This window comes from Anguilla rostrata, chromosome 4 (assembly GCF_018555375.3).
Source record: "Anguilla rostrata isolate EN2019 chromosome 4, ASM1855537v3, whole genome shotgun sequence".
NCBI lineage: Eukaryota > Metazoa > Chordata > Actinopteri > Anguilliformes > Anguillidae > Anguilla > Anguilla rostrata.
In genome coordinates this window covers 2,794,576-2,819,349 of record NC_057936.1, presented here as the reverse complement: position 1 = coordinate 2,819,349, position 24,774 = coordinate 2,794,576, and the positions used below count along the sequence as shown (strand labels likewise).

The following is a 24,774-nucleotide window of genomic DNA, read 5'->3' as shown; positions in this document are numbered from 1 at the left end:
CCTCGGCTCGGCTGCCCAGATCTTGGTCACGTGCAGCGATGCGTTTTTTCCCCCCGAATTTCAGTCTCTGTGGGGCGGCTGGTATTCAGCCTTACTGCGAAACAGTCTCTCCATCCGCCATCAGCCTTCGTAGAGCAAAAATCCAGGAAATCCAGAGGAAACTGCGCCAACGGAATCATGGGAAATGGAGTTCCCCCCTTCCCCTCACCTTCAGCGCGTCCGGCTGTGCGAAGTAGGACACGCCCCCGACCTTCATGATGAGCCAGATGTCGATCATCTGCGCGGCGATGTGGCTGAGCGGCAGGTAGCTCACCACCACCTCCTGCAACACGCTGGCCTCCGTCAGGCGCACGTGGCGTCCGGCTCCGAAGGCCGTCCAGGTCAACTGCCAGGAGAGACATGGGGCTGTAACTGCACCGCAGGTACAGCGACACACACGTGTGCGTGGACAGAGGGACAGACGCTACGCCGAAAAGCTACTGCCACTCAAACAGGACCGTGATCTGCTCGTAAAAAAAATTCAGGCCGTCCCAGAAAACCACACTGACCCAAATTTCTTAACCTACTTTCGTTCTCACAGACCACTCATCTTGAAAATTTGTTTCCATTCCTGACCTTTAAAAGGACAGAACTGAACACGATTCTTCTTCTTTTTTTTTTTTTTTTAAAGAACCAGAATTTTCTAATTCCAAATAAGTCTAAACGAAGGCTTAAATGGTCCCCGCCAATCACACGCTCTTATCCCAGGTCTGACGTGGGGGTTTCCTAAATCCGATTGGCCGACATGCTGCACTCACGTTGTCATGGCTGAGCATCACGCCCTTGGGTTGGCCGGTGGTGCCGGAGGTGTAGATCAGGGTGCAGCACTGGTTGGGCTTTTGGCTGGAGATGATGTCATCCAGCTGGGAATCAGAAACCTCCTGACCCAGCTCCATAAACTCCGCCCACTAGTGGCAAACAGTAGATTAGCCATGGCAGGCAAGAACACTTAATTCAATTAAATTCAATAAACTTTATTTATCTCCGAGGGGCAATTATAATTGCTGGGCATATATTATCAATCAACATCGAAACCAGACGGGACATAGTACACACAACAACCTGACATCACCTACAACAGAAAACCAAACGAACAAGCAGAAAAGAAAACACAGTAAAAAAAGGAAGTGGTTCTGTAGTCTATAAATATACACACACACACACACACACACACGCACACACGCGTGCACGCGCACCCCTCAAAGCCCAGAATTATGTATGAGGAGACAGCAGAGTGAGCAGCTGTTGCTTGGTTTGAGGAAATTCTATTAAACACCTTGAGTCAAATAATCTGACAGAGAGCACCCTTAAATGCCATGAGACATCATCTGTGTTACTATGCAACGAGAAAAAAACCATTTTGTTAAAAACTGAATTGGAAGATTTTAAAAAAAGCGTTTGTCATAACAGCACATTTTGTACACATTTCGACTCCACACCCACCGTGAACAGGTTCGGTCTCTTTTCTTTCAGTTCATCTTTGTACTGGATTATGGCTTTCAAGTGAGGCAGCTTGTCTTGGACCTGGAAAATACACACACACACACACACACACACACACACACAGAGGATATTATCAGCCACATTAGGATTTCCAATGAAACCATTGAAGCAAACTCTGACTCGAATCTCAGTCCGCACTTACACACAAAGGATGGCCCATTTGCCTGGACTTCCCCTTTCAAACTATTGTCATACAAATGCTATAATAACAGGAGTGCGTTTGCGTTTTCATGTACTCAGACAAAAACAGGAGCATAAGACCTCAATATGAATTGAAAACAAATTCAGTCTGACCTGGATAAAAAAGATCAAATAACCTTGATCTTAAGCCACTGGCAGCGATGCATGCTTTGTGTACAGACAAACAGACTGGAGCTCACAGACGGAGGCGATTTAAAAGCCAGTTTCTGCACTGATATTAGGCAGGAAGCAGATATTTACGTTACACAGGAAACTGTCAACGTGTGGCCTGGCGTGTGAGGTCATGGAGTACAGACAGACAGCCCGTGGGCTGCTCCAGTCCAGGCCAGACGCAGTGCTGGATGCTCTCAATACTGCAGAGTCCTGGAGGGCCGCAGTGTCCGCAGCTATTTCTATCCTTTCAATCAGCAGCCAATCACACCCTTGAAAACAAACCGTGTGGACTGTCTAGCCAATCAATGACTTAAATTGACCACTTGGGCTGAGACACACCGACAGCCAGCAGACACTGCAATCCCCTCCCCTTCCTCCTCCATCCTCCTCCCCCTCCTCCTCCTCACCTGTAGGATCTTCTGCAGCTGCTTGTGGTTCTCCACCACCAGGATGTTGGCCTGGCAGTTTTCCGCCACGTACTGGCAGGCCTCCGCGGAGTTGGTGGTGTAGATGCCCACCGCGAACCCGCTGGGGAATGGGCAAGGGGGGGGGGAAGGAAGAGGGGTGAGCGTGCGCGCGGTTACCACGGTTACGCGTCTCTCCTCCCACACCAGCCCATTTTTTTTGCTGTTTTTATCGCTAGGGCCAGCCCGGCTACCTGCCAGCACAGTTCATTGTGTCAACAGCGGCCCGAACGCCCCCCCACATAAGGGCTCACCGCGTAGGGTTGCCATATCTGGGTCAAATCCATCCTCAGAGGGGCTTGTTCCATGCTGGTGAAATTCTAAAATGTTCCTTTGAGAGTCTGGATGATTTTTAGTGGAACATTACCAACCAGGCAGACTGTTCTGGACACTGATAGTTCAGCACAGTGTCTCGCCGAGTGTTTAATGAAATACATTTGTTGCCAAGTGAGACTCCACTTAAATGTGACGGTTTTTCTCTTACGTGTGCAGAAGCCTTTTTTTAATATCACCTGAATACTGATGAAAATGCATTTGGTTTGCATAAAGGCTTGAAGGCAGGGCTGCCCATAGCCTGTTTCTGGAGATCCACCGTCCTGTAGGTTTTCACTCCAACCCCAACAAAGCCCACACCTCATTCAACAGCTAGAGATCTGGTTGAGCTGCTAATTAGTAGAAAACCTACAGGACCACAGATGGTAAATGGACTGCATTTATATAGCGCTTTTATCCAAAGCGCTTTACAGTTGATGCCTCTCATTCGCCAGAGCAGTTAGGGGTTAGGGGTTAGGTGTCTTGCTCAAGGACACTTCGACATGCCCAGGGCGGGGTTTGAACCGGCAACCCTCCGACTGCCAGACAATCGGTCTTACCTCCTGAGCTATGTCGCCCCTTACAGATCTCCAGGAGCAGGGCATGGGCAGCCCTGGGTTAACGTGTCTGACTCAGGTGCGCTGTGCGTCGCAGGTACGACACAGATCTCCAGGAGCAGGGCATGGGCAGCCCTGGGTTAACGTGTTTGCCTCAGGTGCGCTGTGCGTCGCAGGTACGAGGGCCCAGGGCAGCTCGGGCACACTCACCCAGCCAGGATGGCGGCGATGTCGGCGATGAACCACTCGGCGGAGTTGAAGCCCAGGATTCCCACGCCGTGATACCGCTCCAGACCCAGCTGCGGAAACAGGGCCGAGGGTCAGGACGCTAACGCTAACGGGAGAGTACAGAAACACTACCATCACGAGCGCTACTGGAAACAGGGCCGAGGTCAGGACGCTAATGCTAACAGCAGTGCACAGAAACACTCCATCACTAGCGCTACTGGAAACAGGGCCGAGGTCAGGACGCTAACTCTAATGCTAACGGGAGAGTACAGAAACACTACCATCACGAGCGCTACTGGAAACAGGGCCGAGGTCAGGACGCTAAGGCTAACGGGAGTGTACCGAATCACTACCATCACGAGCGCTACTGGAAACAGGGCCGAGGTCAGGACGCTAACGCTAACGGGAGAGTACAGAAACACTACCATCACGAGCGCTACCGGAAACAGGGCCGAGGTCAGGACGCTAACTCTAACGCTAACGGGAGTGTACCGAATCACTACCATCACAGGCGCTACTGGAAACAGGGCCGAGGTCAGGACGCTAACGCTAACAACAGTGCACAGAAACACTCCATCACTAGCGCTACTGGAAACAGCGCTGACGTCAGGATGCTAACAGCAGTGTACGGTCATGTCACTGTTGCTGTTGTGCAGCACACAGAACAGGCGTGACCTCAACAGGCCTCAGTAGCCAATGGCGGGCCCTGCACACAGCCGCTGATACGCCACGTCTGTAACACTGAGCCCAGCTTTGTCTGGAGAGAGTCACAGGGCTGCCCCGGGCCCCAGGCCCACACTTTCATACCGACACACGCACAAGGCCCCCCCCCCCACCCCCCCGGGTCAGAACCCCACTCCCCCGCGCAGTTTGGCTTCACAATAAACAGCCCTGTCCCCCCCCCCCGCCCCCTCCAGCACCCCGTCACACAGTAAACAAGCCTGCGCCCCCCACCTCCCCCCCGACCCCCACCCCCGGAGGCCCCGTGGAGACGGCGGTCTGGAACAGAGCCACGCCCGTCTGCCGTCTGCCCCCACGCCCCCCCCGGCGTTCCCTTCTCCTGCTGAGGGAGGGCGATCTGGGCCACGAGGGTTAAGCACACGAGGAAGTCAGGTCAGAGCGCGAGGGCGGGACCAAAAGAAGAAGAAGAAAAAAATGGGGAAGTCGGAGAGCGAGAAAGAGAGAGAGAGAGAGAGAGAGAGAGAGAGAGAGAGAAAATACTCTTTTTCAGTCTCAGAGGGGAAATGCTCTGTCCAGGAAGGGAAGCAGTGCAGCTTTAAAAAAAATATTTTGCCATTGTCTAAAAGCGGAATCGCCACTTAGCCATGGCAACGGATGTTTGGCGCTTGTGTCACGGCAACAGCAGGAAGGGCAATGTTAACAGTCACATGTCTGCAAAAAATAACATTAGCTCATGAACACAGCCCGAATCCTGCCTTCAACCCCATCACTAACCATGTGGCTAACCCATACCCTAATCCCAGCTGTACTTACATACAAGACTACGAGACTTATCTCCAAAAAAAAGGTTTTGTTCATTATAAAACTAAAACTAAAACAAGCTGGTGTGTTCTAGCGTGTGGGGGCTGCAGTATGTGGGGGCTCACCTTGAGGAAGCCCTTGGCAGCTGTCCTGCACTGCTGGTAGTAGTCCTTGTAGTTGAGCGTCTTCCACTGGTCCCCCTCCTTCCAGCCCAGCGCGGGGTACGCCCCGTACCGCTCCACCGTGGAGGTGAACATCTGGTGCACGGTGATGGGGGGCTCGGAGGCAGGGCCCGATTCGGACACCCGTAGCTTCACCTCCCCGTCGCGCCTGGAGGTCCACAGCTTGAGCTCGTCTGAGGAGGCCAGGGACAGGGAGGCCGGCCGGGGAACAGTGCCTGTGCGAGAGAGGGGCGGAGCCAGGGCAACGTCAGCGCTGTGACATCACAATCGCACACTTTCCCCCACATTCATGTGCTTAACCCTTTTAAGGAGTAAGAGCACAAACGTGTGATTGGAACCGAACATTCTAATGCTGATGTCACAATCACTGCTGGTAGTTGAAAGCAGTGGAGTTCTAGAACAACGATTTTGAAAAGACATTCCAAAAAACCGGCTCTCAAAAGGGTTTCAGCTGGTAACAGCAGGTTTCTGGTGCCGTATTACAGCACTGAACATCAGCTGCCACGGTTCACCACATATGAATATTCATAAGGTGCCACACCCTCATCATGAATATTCATAAAACACAATTGGGACGTTTGTGTCTCACGGCTACAGAGACAGAACTTGGACAATGTTAAGAATGCGGAGTTGAGTATCTGGTGCGTGTGAATAATCTGTAGCCTCACCTCAGCTCAGTGGAGTCTGTGCTGACAGGGCAGTGGCACGGTGACCAGGCGACCACACCACGCCGGGCACAAGCACTGACAGTACAGCAGCGGGGCCAGAAGGGGGCGCCACCAGCTGCTTTCTGCGGGGCCCCAGAACCGAGCCCAAGCAGCACTAAGCCACAGCCTCAGCCCAACGGACACGCCGACTCCCTCACACATCACATCAAGCAGATTTTACTGTGTTCAGCGCTTTTCACACAGAACGGTCACAAAGACGCTTTCACAGAGAAACAGGAGGAGAACGGGGTAAAAAAAAAACTGAAACTATGGCGAGAAAAAACTCCCCAATGGGAAGAAAAACACTGAAAATGGTGGCGAGAAAAACAGTCAAAAGATCTCGGGAGCGTTTTTTTAAACTCACAATAAGCAGAACAGCAAGACGAGCTGCAGCAAGTAGCTTACCGCCAACCACAAAACTTGCTTTTACCGTCAAAACTGCTCTGCAGCCAAAACGGATTCATTTTACACTCAGGCCTTTGAGCAGACGCTCTTATCCAGGGCGACTGACACAGCTCCCGGGCTTCACACACAGTCCGTTTATACAGCTGGGTGTTTACTCAAGCAGCGCAGGTTAAGTGCCCTAGCTCGAGCACACACCAGGGAACTGAACCAATAACCCTGGAGTTATGAGCCCAGCTCCCTAAACGTTACGCCAAACCCAGAGTTCAAAAGCACAGTGGTCTTAAAGGGCGTATGTAGAAACATCCTTCAGAACCACGTTAAAAACCTGCATTATGGACCTTTCGACTGAGCAGTTCAGCTTTTTCAGTCTTACCCAGAATGGCTTTAGAACTGAGGCAGTATGGTTGTGCTGTAGTACCAGCGCCGGACTGAATCGCATGTTTGCTCACAGGGCCTATAAACACATATAAATACGATGCACTGACGCGCGAGGATCCGTGAGGTCACTCTGTCCACGGGGGCAAAGGCGGAGCAGGGCGGCGGAGGCGCTGTCACGGAGCCACAGCTGACATCTGCTTTCCGCCGGCCGTCAAAGATCAGGTGACGGCCCGGCCCGGCGCGGCGCTGCAGCTCACAGTGAAGCGGGGCAGAGTTCAGCCACGGGGGCGGGACGGAACGTTCCAGAAGCGCTGCCCGCGGGCGCGTGTGTGTGTGCCCCTGACCCGCGGCCAAGTAACGGTCACCGCGTTCCGCAATACTGGTGTGGGCTGAGTGCGCTACACGCGTGGGGGGGGGAGACGGAGCTTGTAACCAAAAGGTTGCAGGTTCGATTCCCGGGTAAGGACACTGCCGTTGTACCCTTGAGCAAGGTACTTAACCTGCATTGCTTCAGTATATATCCAGCTGTATAAATGGATGCAGTGTAAATGCTGTGTAAAAAGTTGTGTAAGTCGCTCTAGATAAGAGCGTCTGCTAAATGCCTGTGATGTAATGGGGGGGGCGGCGGAGTCAGAGATCCAGCGAGCGTTTCGCTCGTCCCCCGAGGTCTCGCTGACCTTCCGTGAGCGCACACACACACACACGCACACGCACGCACACACACAGACGGACGGAAGGTCAAGATCACCCGGGGCGTGCGTATCGACTGGCACACGGGCACAGCAAACAAAGATCAGGGCAACAGAGACGTTCTGATAAGAACGAGATACACCGCTTGTCTCTCCCCTCCACACTCTCACCCCCCCCCCCCACACATACCCCCCCACCCCCGGCTCGGCCAAAGTTCCATGTCGCTGCCAGAGCGTGGATTAGCATCGGCTACGAACAGGAAGCGGCCGCTCTCAAAATGAACTTTCTCAAAGAAAAGAAGAACAGAGAGTTTTTGGAGTTCCCCTATTCCAGTAGAGAGCGGTGGTTTTGTGGCAAAAGTAAAAGTCACACATCTATTCTCGAGTCTTTAGAAGTGAAATCTGGGAAAAAAAAAAAAAAAAACATCGCGGACCGCAGGGCATTTTAAACATGCTTAACTGGCCAAAAATGCGCAACTAAATTAAATGGTATCTAAGGGGTTAAAGTGGGAATCGAAATTAGCGGGGGTGCCGTTGGGGAGGCGGTCCCATATGAGCGGCCGTGGGGAGCCCCTGAGTGCCCGGGCGGGCAGTGGCTTCGGCCTAATTAATGAAAAACACTGTTTAATTAATGTTTTGAAGTAACACTCTGTACTAGCTGCAGACACAAAAAACAAATATCTATTTTCATATTCGAGCTGACGTTGAAATGTATCGTATCGCTTTTCATTAGCGATGCTCTCGCCGTGACCTTCTGTTTCTCTTTCTCGCCTCGCACCCGCATGCAAGACCGGCAATCTCCCCCACCCCCCCCCCCCCCCCCCCCCCCATCCCCCGCCACGGAAATACAGCGGTGCGAGCGCGCAATCAGACGGAGATAAAGAAGCTCCACGGTTTCTCAGCTCACAGCACCAATCAATGTGATAACTGACTGCGCACATTAAAATGTGACAACTGACTGCGCACATTAAAATGTGATAACTGACTGCGCACATTAAAATGTGACAACTGACTGCGCACATTAAAATGTGATAACTGACTGCGCACATTAAGAACAAAAAAAAGCTGACGATTTACGTGACTGACAACCAAAAAATGCAATTAGTCATTTAATGATCACCTAGTGTGATGCACCTGGTGAGATTGCAAAATGGGGTTTGAATAGCGGGTTGAATCCTGCCCGCTAAAACTCTCCCGTCCCTGAACGGAGCGCTCGTTCTGCACACGTGCTACGCTCACGTGCACAGCGCTGCACGCTCACGTGCACGCTCACCTGGCTGCGTCCGCGTGTCTCCTGCGCTGGCGGGGGTCTCGCTGGCGATGGGGGCGGGGCTCGCGCTGGTGATGGGGGCGGGGTCAGCGGGAATGGCCCTCACTTCCTCCTCCCGCTCCTCTTCTGACGACTCACTACTGAAATTACACAAGCCAGACAAACCCTCTGATTAGGCTACTGAAATCACACTAACGCCCTGAATATACACTACTGAAATCACACTAACGCTCTGAATATACACTACTGAAATCACACTAACGCTCTGAATATACACTACTGAAATTACACTAACGCCCTGAATATACACTACTGAAATCACACTAATGCCCTGAATATACACTACTGAAATTACACTAACGCCCTGAATATACACTACTGAAATCACACTAACGCCCTGAATATACACTACTGAAATTACACTAACGCCCTGAATATACACTACTGAAATCACACTAACGCCCTGAATATACACTACTGAAATCACACTAACGCCCTGAATATACACTACTGAAATCACACTAACGCCCTGAATATACACTACTGAAATCACACTAACGCCCTGAATATACACTACTGAAATCACACTAACGCCCTGAATATACACTACTGAAATCACACAATAGCTCTGAATATACACTACTGAAATCACACTAACGCCCTGAATATACACTACTGAAATTACACTAACGCCCTGAATATACACTACTGAAATCACACAAACGCTCTGAATATACACTACTGAAATCACACTAACGCCCTGAATATACACTACTGAAATCACACTAACGCCCTGAATATACACTACTGAAATCACACTAACGCTCCGATTACGCTTACTGAAATAATACAAACCGTCTGATTAAATGGTAAATGGACTGCATTTATATGGCGCTTTTATCCAAAGCGCTTTACAGCGCCTCCCATTCACCAGAGCAGTTAGGGGTTAGGTGTCTTGCTCGGGGACACTTTGACGCGCCCAGGGCGGGGATCAAACCGGCAACCCTCCGACTGCCAGACAACCGCTCTTATGTCCTGAGCTACGTCGTCCAGACTACTGAATTCACACTAACGCTCTGAATATACACTACTGAATTCACACAAGTCACACAAAACCTCTAACGGCTCTCTGCTGAAATGACAAATCAGACAAACCCTCTGACTCACTACTGAAGCCACACAACCCAGCCCCTCCCCCCTACCCGCCTGCTGAAAATGCCTGTGGGCGGGAAACTCAAAGCCCAGTCAGATCTGGGATCACCCAGGCCTCACGGCTGAGGGGCGTGAGAAGCACTGGGGCCTGCTGGGATGCTGAGGGCGATGAACTACTGTGCAATACGAGACACTGTTTACCCATCTCTGTTACACAAGCTACACCAGCCTGCCCCCCCACAGACGGGCCCTTTCTCAACCCGAGTGTGGAAACCACAGGGAAAACCCCCAGCACATGACCCCAGGCACCTCTGACATCACCAGCACAGGCTGCACGTGGGCCGCAGTATTTCAACAGCAGACCTGTGCAGGCAATCTGGACTTCCTGTATGATACAGGAAGTAGGTGTACAGGAAGAACCTGTAGGTGATTCACTGCAGTCAGGACACCCCCCTCCCACACATACCTGATCTCTGTCTCTCTCTCTGTAGAGATTCCCATAAACTCAGCTGGCTGGGGTGAGGGGTGTGTGAGAGAGAGATACAGAGACAGAGTTTGTGTTTGTGTGTGAGTGAAAGAGACACAGAAAAAGTGTGAGAGAGAGAACGTGTGTGTTTGGGAGAAGAAGTGAAACTGGGCTGTGTGTGAGTGGTGGTGGTGTGTGTGGAGTTGCGTGTCGTGTGTGTGCTGTGTGGTGGTGCGTGTGTGTGAGTGTGTGTGTGGTGTGTGTGATGTGTGTGTGGTGTGTGTGTGCGTGTGTGTGTGAGTGTGCGTGAGCGTGCTGTGTGTGTGTGTGTGTGTGTGTGTGTGGTGGTGAGTTGTGTGTGTGTTGTGTGTGGTGGGTGTGTGTGTGTGTGTGTGTGTGTGTGTACACATACTTGGCGGCGGACTCTGAGGCGGTGATGTCCTCCAGGGAGGCGGAGCGGTCCTCGGTGCCGTAGGACTGGAGGAGCCCGACTCCGGCGGGGGGGTCCATGACGACGGCGGCAGACATGGCAGTGGGTTCACACAAGGTCACTGCAGGGGGGGGGGGGGGGGAGGGGGGGGGGGAAGGAGAAACGGTGAGACTCAGAGACGCTCCACCAGGGCCGTCTCGCGTGTTCACCAAGGCGAACGTTAGCCAGCGTTAGCCAACGTTCACAAACACATCACAGCCCCTCTCTGTTTGCCCAGGACGTTAGCGACAGTTGGGCCAACGGCCCGAAGCGGTCACGCACAGCAAACAGATAAGCATCCTGCAGAGGGGGACTTTCCGAGAGGACGAGGAAATAATCGGTCATCTGGACGCTACAAATTCATTTCAGCGAGCGCAACGCGTACTGTTTCCTGAAAAAGTACCGGCGGATTCATCCACGGTGAAAATCCCTCTCCATCGCTCTGTTTTTCAACTGTTTCATCCCTCTCAAGTATTAATTAATCAACGGAACCGGAGAACCAAAGAAAAAATCCAATCCGTCTGCTTCTGTATTGCGTTTGTACTTTTTTTTGGTTGGTGGCATATTTCTTTGACAAGATCTGGAGTGCTTTTCATCAGATGTGACATCAGATTAAGTGTTATGAATTCCACAACCTGATCTGGTACCAACTCCACTCAGGGGGAAAGGATTAATGAACAAATATGCTGCTCATCACGGCCAACCTGAAAGTCTGCATTTTAACACCAGGCGTTTGTATTCATGCGATCAGCCTTGCCAAACACAACGACATCCTGAAGACGCATCTCAACGACGATCACCGAGTTGTCAAACCAAACAGCTCATTTAGAGGTCAGGTGGCTACAAACAACCACCAACATCCCAGGAGTCTGGGCCCAGTTCGAGCGAAACAGCGCAGTGGTTAGCACTGTCGACCTCTCCAGGAACGGAGGTTCCGGGTTCGAATCCTGGCCGGCCCGGTCCTCTCTGTGCGGAGTACGCGTGTTTTTTGCGTGGGCTTCCTCCCAACAGTCCCAAGACAAGCAGGCTCCAGGGCTCATGTGCAGAAGAGACGCCCCTCAATGTGACTACCCAGGTGAAATAAAGGTGACGGGACTTTTTTAAAAATTGTTCACCGCAATGAGTAACTGTAATTGTGTAATAATAAAAAACACCTTTCGGTGGCACTAAGCTGTGCCCCCCTCCAAAATTAAGGGCTCAAGGAGCCAATCACACGCAGAGTTCATGTCATTCGCTTATTCCGTCGTTTGTGTGGTTATGAAAGGGTGCGGGAGGCGGGAAGCCCTGACCTTGCTGACCAATCCGATTTGAGAAGAAGAAACAAGGTCAGAGGAAGAGCTTCCTGCAGAGTCGAGGTTCCCAGAACAGGAAAGGCATCGGCGCACATCCTGGCGAAGGGTCACCACCCCCCCTCCCCCACCCCCCAGGACGGACACCAGCACTGTCCCCGTTCAACCCAGCCCACATCAAACAATAAGCACAGCTGATCTTCCAATCACCACTCACAACACCGCCACCAATCCATCCAAACCAGTCCCGCGGTGAAACCCACCAATCACCACTCACAACACCGCCACCAATCCATCCAAACCAGTCGCGCGGTGAAACCCACCAATCACCACTCACAACACCGCCACCAATCCATCCAGACCAGTCCCGCGGTGAAACCCACCAATCGCCACTCACAACACCGCCACCAATCCATCCAGACCAGTCGTACGCGTGAAACACCACCAATCGCCACCCACAACACGCCACCAATCCATCCAAACCAGTCCCGCGGTGAAACCCACCAATCGCCACTCACAACACCGCCACCTTGGCTAGCCACCGCGAAGACAATCACGGCGGTGCACACTTCTCCCCTCTGTGTAACGACACAAACAATCCCAGCGAACACACGGCTATACAAACTGCTGCAGTGCTGACCCGGCAACCGCAGACACGTCCTGGCGTCCTCCGAGGGAAGCAGGAAGTGCGCACAGCACCGGGCGAAGGCGTGGAGCTTCGCTAACGCAACCGCGCCTAACAGGACAAACATGAAATACAGCTGAAGAAATGGAACGCGTCCGTCTGCTCCGGTGTTGGCTCACCTGGCCGTTTGCCAGTGCTCCTCGCCCGGCAGAACCGCAGCCTCAGGGGCGACATGGCTCAGGAGGTGAGAGCGCTTGTCTGGCAGTCGGAGGGTTGCCGGTTCAAACCCCGGCCTGGGCGTGTCGAAGTGTCCTTGAGCAAGACACCGAACCCCTAACTGCTCTGGCCGAATGAGAGGCATCAATTGTAAAGCGCTTTGGATAGAAGCGCTATATAAATGCAGTCCATTTACCATTTACCATTTCCATTTGCCTCAGACCCAGCCTGACGCCATCTTGGAGGGGGGGGCGGGCACAGCGGCATAGTGGTTAGCCTCACAGCAAGAAGGTTCGCCTCACAGCAAGAAGGTCCAGGGTTCAAATCTCGGCTTGGGGGTCGTGGGTTTGAATCTCGGCTTGGGGCCTTTCTGTGCGTAGTTTTCGTGTTCTCCCCGTGTTCGCGTGGGTTTACTCCGGGTACCCCGGTTTCCTCTCACACTCAAAGACATGCATGTTAGGTGCGCTCCTGCAGGTGCCCTTGACCAAGGCCTTGGCCTCAGAACTGGAGTTGGCCCCCAGGCGCTGCACTGTGACTGCCCACTGCCAAGTAACTAGGATGGGTCAAATGCAGAGGACAAACTACCCCACGGGGTCCAATAAAGTAAATAAAGTACATCTGAAATAGCATTGGCGGCAGTGGGCTCAAAAACACCAGTGGCATGTTTCATAACCTTTGGAGCCAACATGATCTTTCTGAGTGTCCAATGACGCTCAACGTGATATCAACGTGAATATCAGATGGGTGTCAATTTAAAGTCGATTTGCATGCCACGTGATTCTCCGCGAACTCGTCAATCAACTCTCTATTGAGACTCAACGCACATGTCGAGATACACAAGTGAGCAGACACCAAGCGAGCTTCAAATATTCAGCTGAACGTCAGCTTACCATTTACTGCACGCAACGGCCTGTCTGACGACATTCCCAGTACTACTAAGCGAACAACAACAACGATCGATTAAGTACGACACGACTGTCAACACACTGTCATTTTCACACACATTTCATCCTCACGTCACATCGTTAAAATGTCTGCAGACGAAGCCAAGAGCCGTCTATCGATCGTCAAGGAGACGTGCTGTACGCTGACCATCAACACGAGTCGCTACTTTAAATTGACACCGAACCGATATCCGGTACATATCGACACGGGACGCTCAAGATAAAGTCTAGCGGTTTGGGTGAGCTGGGTTCCCACTGAAGTGAAGGCAGCTTGCACAGTGGGGTGAGGACGCTAACGAGGTTAGCTAGCGGTTTGGGTGAGCCGGATTCCCGCTGAAGTGAAGGCAGCTTGCACAGTGGGGTGAGGACGCTAACGAGGTTAGCTAGCGGTTTGGGTGAGCTGGACTCCCACTGAAGTGAAGGCAGCTTGCACAGTGGGGTGAGGACGCTAACGAGGTTAGCTTTGGCCCCCGGTGCCAAAAGGCTCACAGGGGTGCTGCTGAATTCCAGCGTTTGGAAGTCTCCGGGTTTTTCTGGCGTCGGTGTGAAGCGGTGCGACGACCTTTGACCCTGCTACGGGCCGCGATGTCACACTTCACACTTCGCCGCACTCCGACAAACGAGCTGAAACCGAACAAAAAAGCAAGGGGGGGGGGGGGGACCCACCTTAGCAACCGCCCGTCGACCCACCTTAGCAACCGCCCCCGTCACGCTCGCTATCTGAATGGCCTCGGAAAAGACGCGGTAAAACAGCCCCCCCCCCACCTTCACACACAGGCCGTGTGCGTGCAGAAGGCCTTCCCCCCCACTCTGAAATGGCTGCCATTCCCCCCACCTGCCCAACCCTGTTTCTGGAGATCAACAGTCCTGTAGGCTTTCACCCCAACCCTAACAAAGCACACAGTATTCAACAGTTAGAGATCTGCCATCCTGTAGGCTTTCACCCCAACCCTAACATGGCACACCTTACTCTACTAATTGGCAGCTCGAGGAGTGGGTGGCAGTGTAGTGTAATGGGTAAGGAGCTGGTCTTGTAACCTTATTTGACAGAGACGGTCACAGGTTCGATTCCCAGGTGGGACACTGGCGTTGTACCCTTGAGCAAGGTACTTAACCTGCATTGCTTCAGTATATATCCAGCTGTATGAATGGATACAATGTAAAATGCTACGTAAAAGTTGCGTAAGTCGCTCTGGACAAGGGCGTCGGCTAAATGCCTGTAATGTCATGTAATGGAATGAGGAGATCTCTCGCTGTTGAGGGAGGTGTGCTCTGGTAAGTGTTGGAGTGAAAACCTACAGGATGGTAGATCTGCGGGAACAGGGCTGGGCAGCCCCGCCCCGCCCTGCCCTGCCCCGCCCAGACACTGCCGCAGCTACACGCCTGGAGCACTAGCGCGGTTCGTTGTGTAAACAGCAGCACACACACACCACCGCCGGCTCATTTACACACACCACCGCCGCACACACACACATCACGGCCGGCTCATTCACACCGCAGTAGAGTAACTCTCACAGTCCACTGGCCGCAGCCAACACCTTCACACAAAATAAATAAATAAATGAATGAATAAATAAAGAACAGGGCGGTGTGCGGCGGCGCAGCGGAGGCTAGCCCCGTTGCCTCGCGGGGGATTTCGCCTACGCACCCCGAGTCCTCGCGGGCGTCCCCCCCCCCACCGCCGAAAACACGCAGCCCAGGGACCACAGCTGAGAACCAGCCGTCCTGGCACGCAACTCCGGCACATTTACGGGGATGATCTTAACGCGCACCGTCTCTGTCAAATAAACTAATAATAATAATAATAATAATATTAATAATAAAATACCCTTGATGGATGTTCAGGAGGCACAGTAAATCACAGAGCACAGGTTGGGCTGAAGTAACTGACGGGCCCTCGCTGTGTGCCCCTGTCCTAAATCCTGGTGCCCCGGGGCACATTTTTTGGCCTTTGCCTTCACACCGTTACCACGGCGCCAGTCAAACGTGGGCGGGGCCAGCCCGTCTGTGGCTTTCATTCCCAATCGGACGGAATTCCGTGGCATGGGCGGGACAGGGGTGGGGGTGGGGGGCAGGCAAGGCAGGGCAGGGGGCGATAGAATTTGGGCATGCTGGGGCTGGGGCGCTTCCCCCCTCCCCATCCTGTGTTTGTGCAGAGCCAGAGAGCTGGGCAGGAACTACAGGGATTACCGCTGCAGCTGTCTCATGGCAACAGAGAGGGACACGCCTAACAAACCCTGGGCCAAAATATCCCCGAGGGCGGGGGGGGGGGTGTTTTGGAAAGGTCTCTCCAGACCTTTCCAAAACACCTCAGCTCCAGCCTCCCCCCCCCCCATTGTCCACCCCACCCTCCCCCCTTGCTGTTATTCCGAGTGCCGTATTGCCTGATTGTTTCTTCATTTTTTTTTGGGGGGGGGGGGGGGGTTCAGTACAGTGTTCATACTACTAATGAATCCCGGATTATTTGCACAGTAGTTACTGGGAAGCTCTTAATATTTGAGAAACCTTCAACCTTCATTTAACACTCTCGTCAGTTACAATCTCAGTTACAGTCCTCTCCCACCACAGCTTCACTGGCCCTGGTTCCCTATTTAACCCCCTCCCCACCTCCCCTGTTTCTGAGCATAAATGGTATCACCCTCAGCGGAACTCATCCAATGTGGACCAGTCCATTATGTGGAGGGATATCATTTCGGGGGTGGGGGCTTCCAGGGACATTCCCGACCGGACGCAGGACGCACTCAGCCCCAGGAAGTTTACCAGTCCACCCCAGCGGCATCGCCACGGGCAACCGGGAGGTGTCTCACTCGCGATCCCCAAGATCACATCGCAGACACAAGCTCAGCGGCTCACTCACGACTCCCAGGATTACATCACGGGCATCAGCTCAGCGTCTGACACACGAGGCTGCTGCGTGTCAGTCAGGAGGCTCATCCTGTACCCAGCAGCGGCTGCATCAGACGCTGCTCCCCCGCATGCGTCAGCGGACTGAGCCAGCACTTCAGCAGCCATCTAAAACCTGGAGGGCTGAATGAGCAACAACTGCTTCCCCCCCCTCCCCCCCCAACTCTGAGCCACACCCCAATACTCTCCCTCTCTCTGTCTCTCTCTCTCTCTCACACACACACAAACACACACACTCCCTCACCCAACCACACACACACAAACACATGCGCAAAAACACACACACACACATACACTCACCCACACACACACACACACACGCTCTCTCAAAACACACACACCCTACACTACCTCATTGCTCATCAGCTAGGACGTACCACGCTCTTTCTCTAACCGAGATGCCACCTCACCCTTGTCATGTGACGTCCCCCCTCCCACCAGAGCCAAATTGCTTTATTTTTTAAAAGCCACTGATTCCACCAGCTGGCCAAAGCTAACGGGCCAGTCACTCATAATGACAGCCTGGCAAGGGACACGGTAATGCAGTTAGCCCTGTGCCTTCCCTCTTCCTCCTCTTCCTCATCCTCCTCTCCCTTCCTCCGACTGCCCAGCCGGACAGGCGCGGCTACCCGACGCGCGTCTGTAAACAAGCAGCTCGCCAAAAAATCACCAGACATCGCCCCCACCACCACCCCCCTCCCCCCTCCGCCACCAGGGTGAAGCGTTAGCCCCGATGCTAGCCACGGCACCAGCCTGAGAGGCTGAAGCAGAGGATGCTGGGAGCCGGCTCCCCGTGGCAGGCAGCGCCGCACCTCTCAGCGCTAACGGTACGCCGCGTCCCCCAGACGCCGGCCTCCGCCGCGTCGTTCGCACACGAAAAGCGCGTGTCCCGAGCGAGCCCGTCCAGCAGATTCACAGCCTCCCCCCGTTTCCCCTGATTAAAGCACAAACCAACAGCAACGTGAGGAGGGCAGCAACGCCCCCCCCCCCCCGGTCATATACTAAGACGAGTGAACGCACAGACTTACACTGCATCTTTGAAGCAGGGCTTTACTGGGGTCTCCTGAATTCTCTCTCTCTCTCTCGTTCCTCTTGCTTGTGTAGCGGTTCACTCGTTCTCTCTCTCCTTCCTCTTGCTTGTGTAGCTGTTCACTCGTTCTCTCTCTCTCTCTCTCGTTCCTCTTGTTGGTGTAGTGGTTCACTCGTTCTCTCTCTCTCTCTCTCTCTCCGTTCCTCTTGTTGGTGTAGCTGTTCACTCGTTCTCAAACCCCTGGCTTTGGTCAGTGTGCGCTGCTTTCTGACGCTGGTCTGTCCGGCTTCACTTCTCTCCACGATTGTGTATGCAGCATCATTCATTTTCAAAGCCCAGACTCTCCCCGCCCCCCCCCCCTCCTCCTCTGTAGCCCAGCCTCCCCTCCCCCTCCCCCCCATCTTTCCCATTCCTTTAACACTTCCCCCCTTCAGGATTCCAATGATGTAGCCTGCCCAGGGGCCGCCCTCATTGGTCGACACTCCTCACACCACAGAGCTCTACCCCCCGTATATGGTGATGCCCCTGAGCCAATTGGAAAGGAGCAGAGGGGCGGGATCTCCACTGGATGGAATAGCTCTTTTCTCCGTCCCCCAAGAGGATGCTCAAGCATTTGCTTAATCGCGCGCACACACACACACGCGCGCGAGCGCGCCCACGTCAGCACAACAGCCGATGCGGAGATCCAGGGGTTACTACAGGACAAAGCCAGGCTGCTGTTCTCCACATCAGGCCGGCGATCGGCACAAACAGCAGATCCATTCGCTGGCTTTACGACCATCTCAGAACGCAAGGCAAGGCTGGGCAAAGGGACAAATTACAGGTCCAGTTCCTGCTGACCCGTGCGTACAAAGGTTCTCTTCACTGAACATTTTAGGCATGTCTTTTTTTTTCTTTTTTTAAAAAATATGGTGCATCATTACTTCTTAGCCTGTTATTAATAGTATATGAAGAACAGTCCCCAAGCTCAAGGTGCTGTACAGCACAAGACTAAAATGTCTTCCAAATGTAGGTCAACAGAATGATAAAACAATGGAATGTTTAAGGAATGTTCATCTACAGGTCCATTTGCAGATATTCAGTCATTCAGGTTCAGACTGATGCCAAGCAGGAGGCTTCAGAATTGGAACAGTTTACAATTACCATCGCACATTCCATACTGGGGAGGGAAGACTAATTGGAATTTTTTTAAAAGACGGCTGCACCCAACCCCGGTGTTCTGTTGGGTAAACAACTTTACCTTTAAAAGCTTTCTGTTTGCACAGTTCAAATGTTTGAGTCGTTTGTGGACGGTACAGTTCCTTCACGCTTATGACAGAAATATTTTTTGTTCCTCAATCATGACTATTCTTCGGTCGCCTGACCCACGGATGACTCGCTTGCACAAGGAGGACAGTATTTTCATTTTTGCGGGTGTCTTAACGGTAATGTAGTATTAAATGGAGTCTAGAAATTCGGACGTTCGGAAAGACAAGGCACGGTTTCAAAAAGATCACGAGCTGGACGATAAGAAAGGAAGCGACGTCTCATTTCATTAGGCTACACAGTCGTTAGAAAACAGCTAAAATACTCTGACGGAGCAGTCCGTTCACTTTAGCCATTTAAATCACGAATAATATATGTGACAAATTACAACCGCACCTGCACTACAAACAGGAAACTATAAATCAGGGGACACCCTCCTCCCCCCGCCCTCGAGCCTATACAAATCTGTCTTACAACTGTCGGAAAGTCTGACGAAAACCCCGACAAACAGCACCCGGAAATTCCCATAATTTCCTCTCAAATTACCCAGCTGAGCTGGACAGTAAAAAAAAAACTGGGCTCCAATTACAGGAAGGTAACGTGAGGTGTTGTATGGAAACTAGCACGCATTTTTTTTAAATAAGCAAAGTCAATACCCAGGGCAATTACCAAAGGTAATTCTTGTAACACATAAAAACATGGACGCCCTCCTATATCTCGGTATCTGCCAGCAAACATAAGCCAGGCCGCTGCAAACCATCGTTGCATGCCGTTTATTAGACGACCCGGTGGAATTACAGAAGCAATTGCCTTGTAACACACTTTCAACCGCACCACCACATTGTACAACAGATAAGGCAAATGGCAGTCCGTTTCACAATCATTTTTGACGATTTACTTTTCCCAAAGGGGCATCCGACAGAGACCATCTGAAGCCTTTGGATTAATTTCGTCAGTTGTCATATAAATAGGGCTTCTCTACTTTAAAATCGTTGGGGGAAAAAAGAAAACAAAACCGATTATCAACGTTTGGTTTTCCGTTGTTGATTTGAGTTGAGAATTATGTGTAAAACGTGTATATCTAAAGGAGGTTATTTCGTATACGGCCGCTGTTTTGTATGGAATTACGTTGCTCGCCATGCATGATTATGGAAGTCAGGCTATTTATGACATTCTATAACTTAAGTATTATGGGCTACATGAATGCGGGTGTATGTAATCTTATAAATGAGACAATTGACATTCACACCTTTGTATGTACTATTTATTTGGACAATATCGTATTCCATACATTTCTACTGGATGACACCTAAACCAAAATTGGTTAAGTTACAAGGACAAGGTATAGGCTACCAAAGCGTTGATTGTCTTCGGCATCCTCGTGAAACTACTTTCTGTTGAGAACCCACAGAGCAGCTGACAATGCGTTTTCAGGAGGCAATTGTTTAATGCGATGTGTGGTTTTGGTGTAATACAGCAAGCCACTCCGCATGCTCAAGCTATTTCTGAGCGCGGATGGATAGAGGAGGAGGACTGAGGTTCCTACATCAGGTATAGGTTTTGCAGGTATCCGTTTATGGTACCTTTTGCACGACGCACAGAAATGCACAGCACGTCATGCGCGTGAAAGTCATGCCCGAAAAAGACGCACTTGACCTACGATTTTAACCCTTAACCATGCTGTTGAACGATGTGATGAAACGAGACGCAAAACCGCAAGACTCGCATAAATACGACAGTATCTAGAGGCGACACTCGACGTGTTCCCCAAAGCGAGATCACCATAGCAAGATCTCTTCATCAGCCAATTGCCCCACGAAACGCAAAAACGACGTCGACCGTCCCATCGCCTGACCGCTATGCCCATCTCCTCATCGCGATCGATGCGCGGCTGGCGTGACTCCACCGCTGCCCCGGGTTATTGGCGGTCACTGACACGTGCCACAATTCCTGTGTCTCCTCTCAAATAGCTTCGTAGAGAAAACAAATGTGCATTATTATGATTCACATCGGTCCATTTAGACACAACGCCTACATCTGAAACATGAACGCGTAAAGCCACCTTCATCGTTCAAATGATCCAGAATTATTTTCTGACGTTAGTTACCGTCATAAATTAATCACTCGATGTTGAAATTTCAAACGTAGAAAGGCTGACTTAAATAGGTTGCTTAGCCCTATATGAAGCAAAAAGCAGTTAAATGAAAACAGCTACGGCTAAATGTCGATTCTAATGTCCAAATTCTGAAAGGCATAGAATATTATTCAATATGAAAAGGCTTTTTATTTTGTAGTTATTGTGAGTCTTTAAAAGCAGCTGACATATGCTACTCTTTCAAAGCAATTGCTACAGTGTTGCCGCGGACTTCTGTATAGCCTAACCACTGGAAGATAAATTATAAGCAATTAGACATTCTGGCGAGGTTCTTCCTCTAAGATCCACCTTTTAATTCCCAGGGGCCCACACATCACATTACATTAATTTACCACACGCTCTTATGCGGAGCGATTTGCACTGAGAGACCATAGGCTTAAGAGCATCCATTTGAGATATGTGAACACCAATGCCATATACCAGCGAACGTATGTGCAACATCATTAAAGCCTAAATACACCATGACATTTCCGTGTGTGTCTGCATGATTTACACGTGTACACGGAAATAATCCTTCTACAATAGCCTACATGCACATAATAGGCTACCAGGTATGGCTATTCCTGGGTAGGCTACTCGGTCAATGCATGGTCATTAAAGTTTTAAATGTTTTAAATGTGTCAAGTAGCCTAGCTACAAATGAAAACCTTTTCTGGTCTTTTGTTTCATAAGAGAAATTTTAGAAATGAATTTGGCCGATTAAAACGCACGCAGCCAATAGCACAGTGATTCATAAATGTGTTAATCCAGCTAGCTAGGAGATTTCATGTCACACTACCAGTGTCGATGACACCTCTCACACAGAATTACACATTCTGGATGGCGTTCAGGTTTCAGGTCAACAGCACTGCATGTGGTCTAAAGTTACTGCGTAGCTCACGGCAACTGAGCAACATCAAAATACCCATGCAATTAACCAAAATAGGTTAGCTGGCAACAGAAACATACAGGAGTTTAGACATTTCTCGCTTGACTGATTCTTTTTCCGCTTTTAATCTGAAGTCCGATGGGTGTTTCATTAAAAGGACCCGCCGCGCAAAATAAAAAAAAAGGCGGGAATCCGGAAACCCGTTAATTTAGCTATATATACCAAAATCAGTTAACAAAGCAAGGGTCATAATGCTACACAAATTAGCTGACTATACTGAATAACTGACTGGTGGTTTATTTTACAATGCTTCAACTAGGAAAAAACAATAACAGATAACGTTACGTTACTTAAGTAATACAATTCTATTAATCTGAAAAGGAAGTTCCTTCGAGACTGGACATAAATATACTTTTTGTAACTAAGGTTACTTTTTGTAATTTTCCAATTACCTAGCAGCTGACTAATAATGCTATCTGGTCATGTACCTGACGTTTGGCTCAACATGTGCCTTAAGTTATCAAGACTGCGTCATTTATTTGCTTCTGAAAATGTAATAATTTGACAGTCGCTAGCTATTTTAACCATTTTATTTTGCCAGTTTGCCGACTTTAAGATGTTAGCCAACCATCATCACTCAAGAGTCATACATAGCCACTTGTTGAAATGATACGTATTTGTCTGTTTCGTTTACTGTGACACGGAAATTGTAACTTAACATTAAGCGAGCACAGGGCACATCCATCTCAATAAAAACTATTGAATGAATCTAGTAGTAGAAACCTGCTGCCAAGATTAGCTGCAACCAACGTTAGCCATCGTTCAAACATGCAGAAACTGAGTTTACATTGTGTCAGCTTGCAATTTAGTAATATTACTAGCTAGCTAACCATCTAGCAAATCACTCAATACAATATAGCTAATATTTGAAATAATAAAAGCATACATTGGCCTTACCTGATATTTGGAAGGAACTGTCTGTAAAAATACAGTCAGCTAGCTAGCTAGTGGTATTTTCGTGGTGATGGTGATCACAGGTCAGTCTTGTTTGTTGTCTAGCTGACTTTAATGAGCTGTCTTTCCACCTTTTTCTGTGACCTAGTGTGAAGCTAACTTAGCTTAGCTAGCGACTGTTGAGGGCAAAGAGTTCTGAAGTTCACGTGTGGGTCGTTGGTTGTGTGTAAACGTTTCCTGCGCCGTGTGGTGAGCTTTGGCGTTGACGAGTACACGCCCGAGGGGAGTGATCTAAAAATACAGGTGGCGAGTGACAGTTCAGAAAGTCAACATACTCATTTTAATACCGCTGAGTGAAAGGTGAATACATGTATACACACTACGTGATGTACTACCGCGACTACAGCCAATGAACGAGCCCTTTACGAACATCCCATTCAGTGAAGGGCGGTCTCAAAAGGCACAGATATTCTCCGGTCATTGACCCCACATAGTGGACTGCGTATCGTAGATGCATTATAGTCATTGAGTTCATACCAGGAGGCAGCGTACGTATAGAATGTATTACTCTGCATTTTCAGCCAAAAGCGCATTTTGAAAGCACCTTGAAGTCAACGTTTGCTGAACGTTGTGTGGTTGGTCTCTTAAATATGGTCAAATATGGAAAAAAAAAAAAAAACACTAAATTCTCCTTTTGGGTCCATTTTAAAAAAAGCACACACTGTGCAGCTGCTAGTTTGAAAAAAAATACCAAAAGCTGGAAACCTGGACAAGTAATGGATTTCCCACGTAGCCATCTTCTATAGTTTTCAACAAACATAGGAGCATTTGCGGAACTTCACGCGGTTTGTCAGGTATACATATCAGAATGCACATGTCCGTGCAAACATTATCATTACAGTGGAAGACATAGACACGCATTGACAAATCGTATATGCACGTTACTAGTATGCGGTCTGAATATAATAGCTAAGGCTTGTACCCAAGAGTCATTGCTCTGCAGAGAACGGAGAACAACTACTGCTACTACATTATTATTATTATTACTACTACTACTACTAGTACTACTACTACTACTGCTGCTATTATTATTATTATTATTATTATTATAGTGAATATGAAATGTGGAAGATTTAATTCCATGCTTGTATACTTCCTATATGTGTATGTTCATGTAGATTGGTGTAACGAATGAGTAAATTTACCAACTGAATTTGAATTACAACAGAACAGAAAAGTGGCTTCGTTGTATCACGGAGATGTACTGCCATCTATTGGTGAGGATTTTTATTTGACAGCTTCAGGGTTGGACGGGTAGATCATATTCCGCCCCAACAAACTCCCCGGTTCTTCTCCTCCCTCGTCCCCGATAGTGGAGCGAGCATCCCAAATTAGTCCGGGAGGCAGATTAACTGACTTTTGGCCGCAAACGTCTGGAATGTCATCTTCTCATACTACACGTCAACGAATGTTTCTATTTTCAAATAAAAACGAGGGGGGGACTTTCTCTCCTTGTATTGTGCAAATGTCGAAGCGCGCAAACTAGCCTATCACTTTGGCAAAAAGCATCTGCCCAATGTCTGAAATGTGAAACTGTATGTTGTAGCAGTTATAGCAATAAAACGTCGATTAAATATTTTCTGGATTGAAATCATTATTGTGTCATCTTTGATTTCAAAATGCTCCAAATTTTTGGAAACAGGTCTGTTCAGGCACTCTTTTTTAACTCACTGCAGCATGCATTCAGTGAGTAGTGTTAACTTGGTATGACTGAGCAGGGGGTGGTAAATGCTGAAAGTTAACCTTAAAATCAGCGTAAAGAAGCAGATTGCGCACTACAGGCTATCAGCAACATAATGACCAACCGACATGTATTGGCACTAGAAG

The 24,774-nt window shown here is 50.1% G+C and overlaps 1 protein-coding gene across 3 annotated transcripts in view; it reads right to left on the bottom strand.

Moving 5' to 3' along the window:
• The window catches only part of acsbg2 (acyl-CoA synthetase bubblegum family member 2), a 36,023-nt gene extending 12,781 nt beyond the window's left edge, over nucleotides 1–23,242 (bottom strand). The window contains exons 1-9 of one of the 3 annotated variants that reach the window (XM_064330049.1): nucleotides 22,891–23,242; nucleotides 10,601–10,739; nucleotides 8,574–8,710; nucleotides 5,065–5,336; nucleotides 3,440–3,528; nucleotides 2,304–2,424; nucleotides 1,483–1,563; nucleotides 798–947; nucleotides 209–385 (exon numbers count right to left, since the gene is read on the bottom strand). In XM_064330049.1, the coding sequence (XP_064186119.1) occupies nucleotides 209–385; nucleotides 798–947; nucleotides 1,483–1,563; nucleotides 2,304–2,424; nucleotides 3,440–3,528; nucleotides 5,065–5,336; nucleotides 8,574–8,710; nucleotides 10,601–10,716 (1,143 nt within the window). In that variant the 5' untranslated portion in view covers nucleotides 10,717–10,739; nucleotides 22,891–23,242. Of the gene's footprint in view, nucleotides 1–208; nucleotides 386–797; nucleotides 948–1,482; nucleotides 1,564–2,303; nucleotides 2,425–3,439; nucleotides 3,529–5,064; nucleotides 5,337–8,573; nucleotides 8,711–10,600; nucleotides 10,740–17,663; nucleotides 18,001–22,890 lie in introns of those variants that run through there. The other 2 variants (XM_064330048.1, XM_064330046.1) reach the window with 2 other exon arrangements.
• Nucleotides 23,243–24,774: the final 1,532 nt, after the last annotated feature.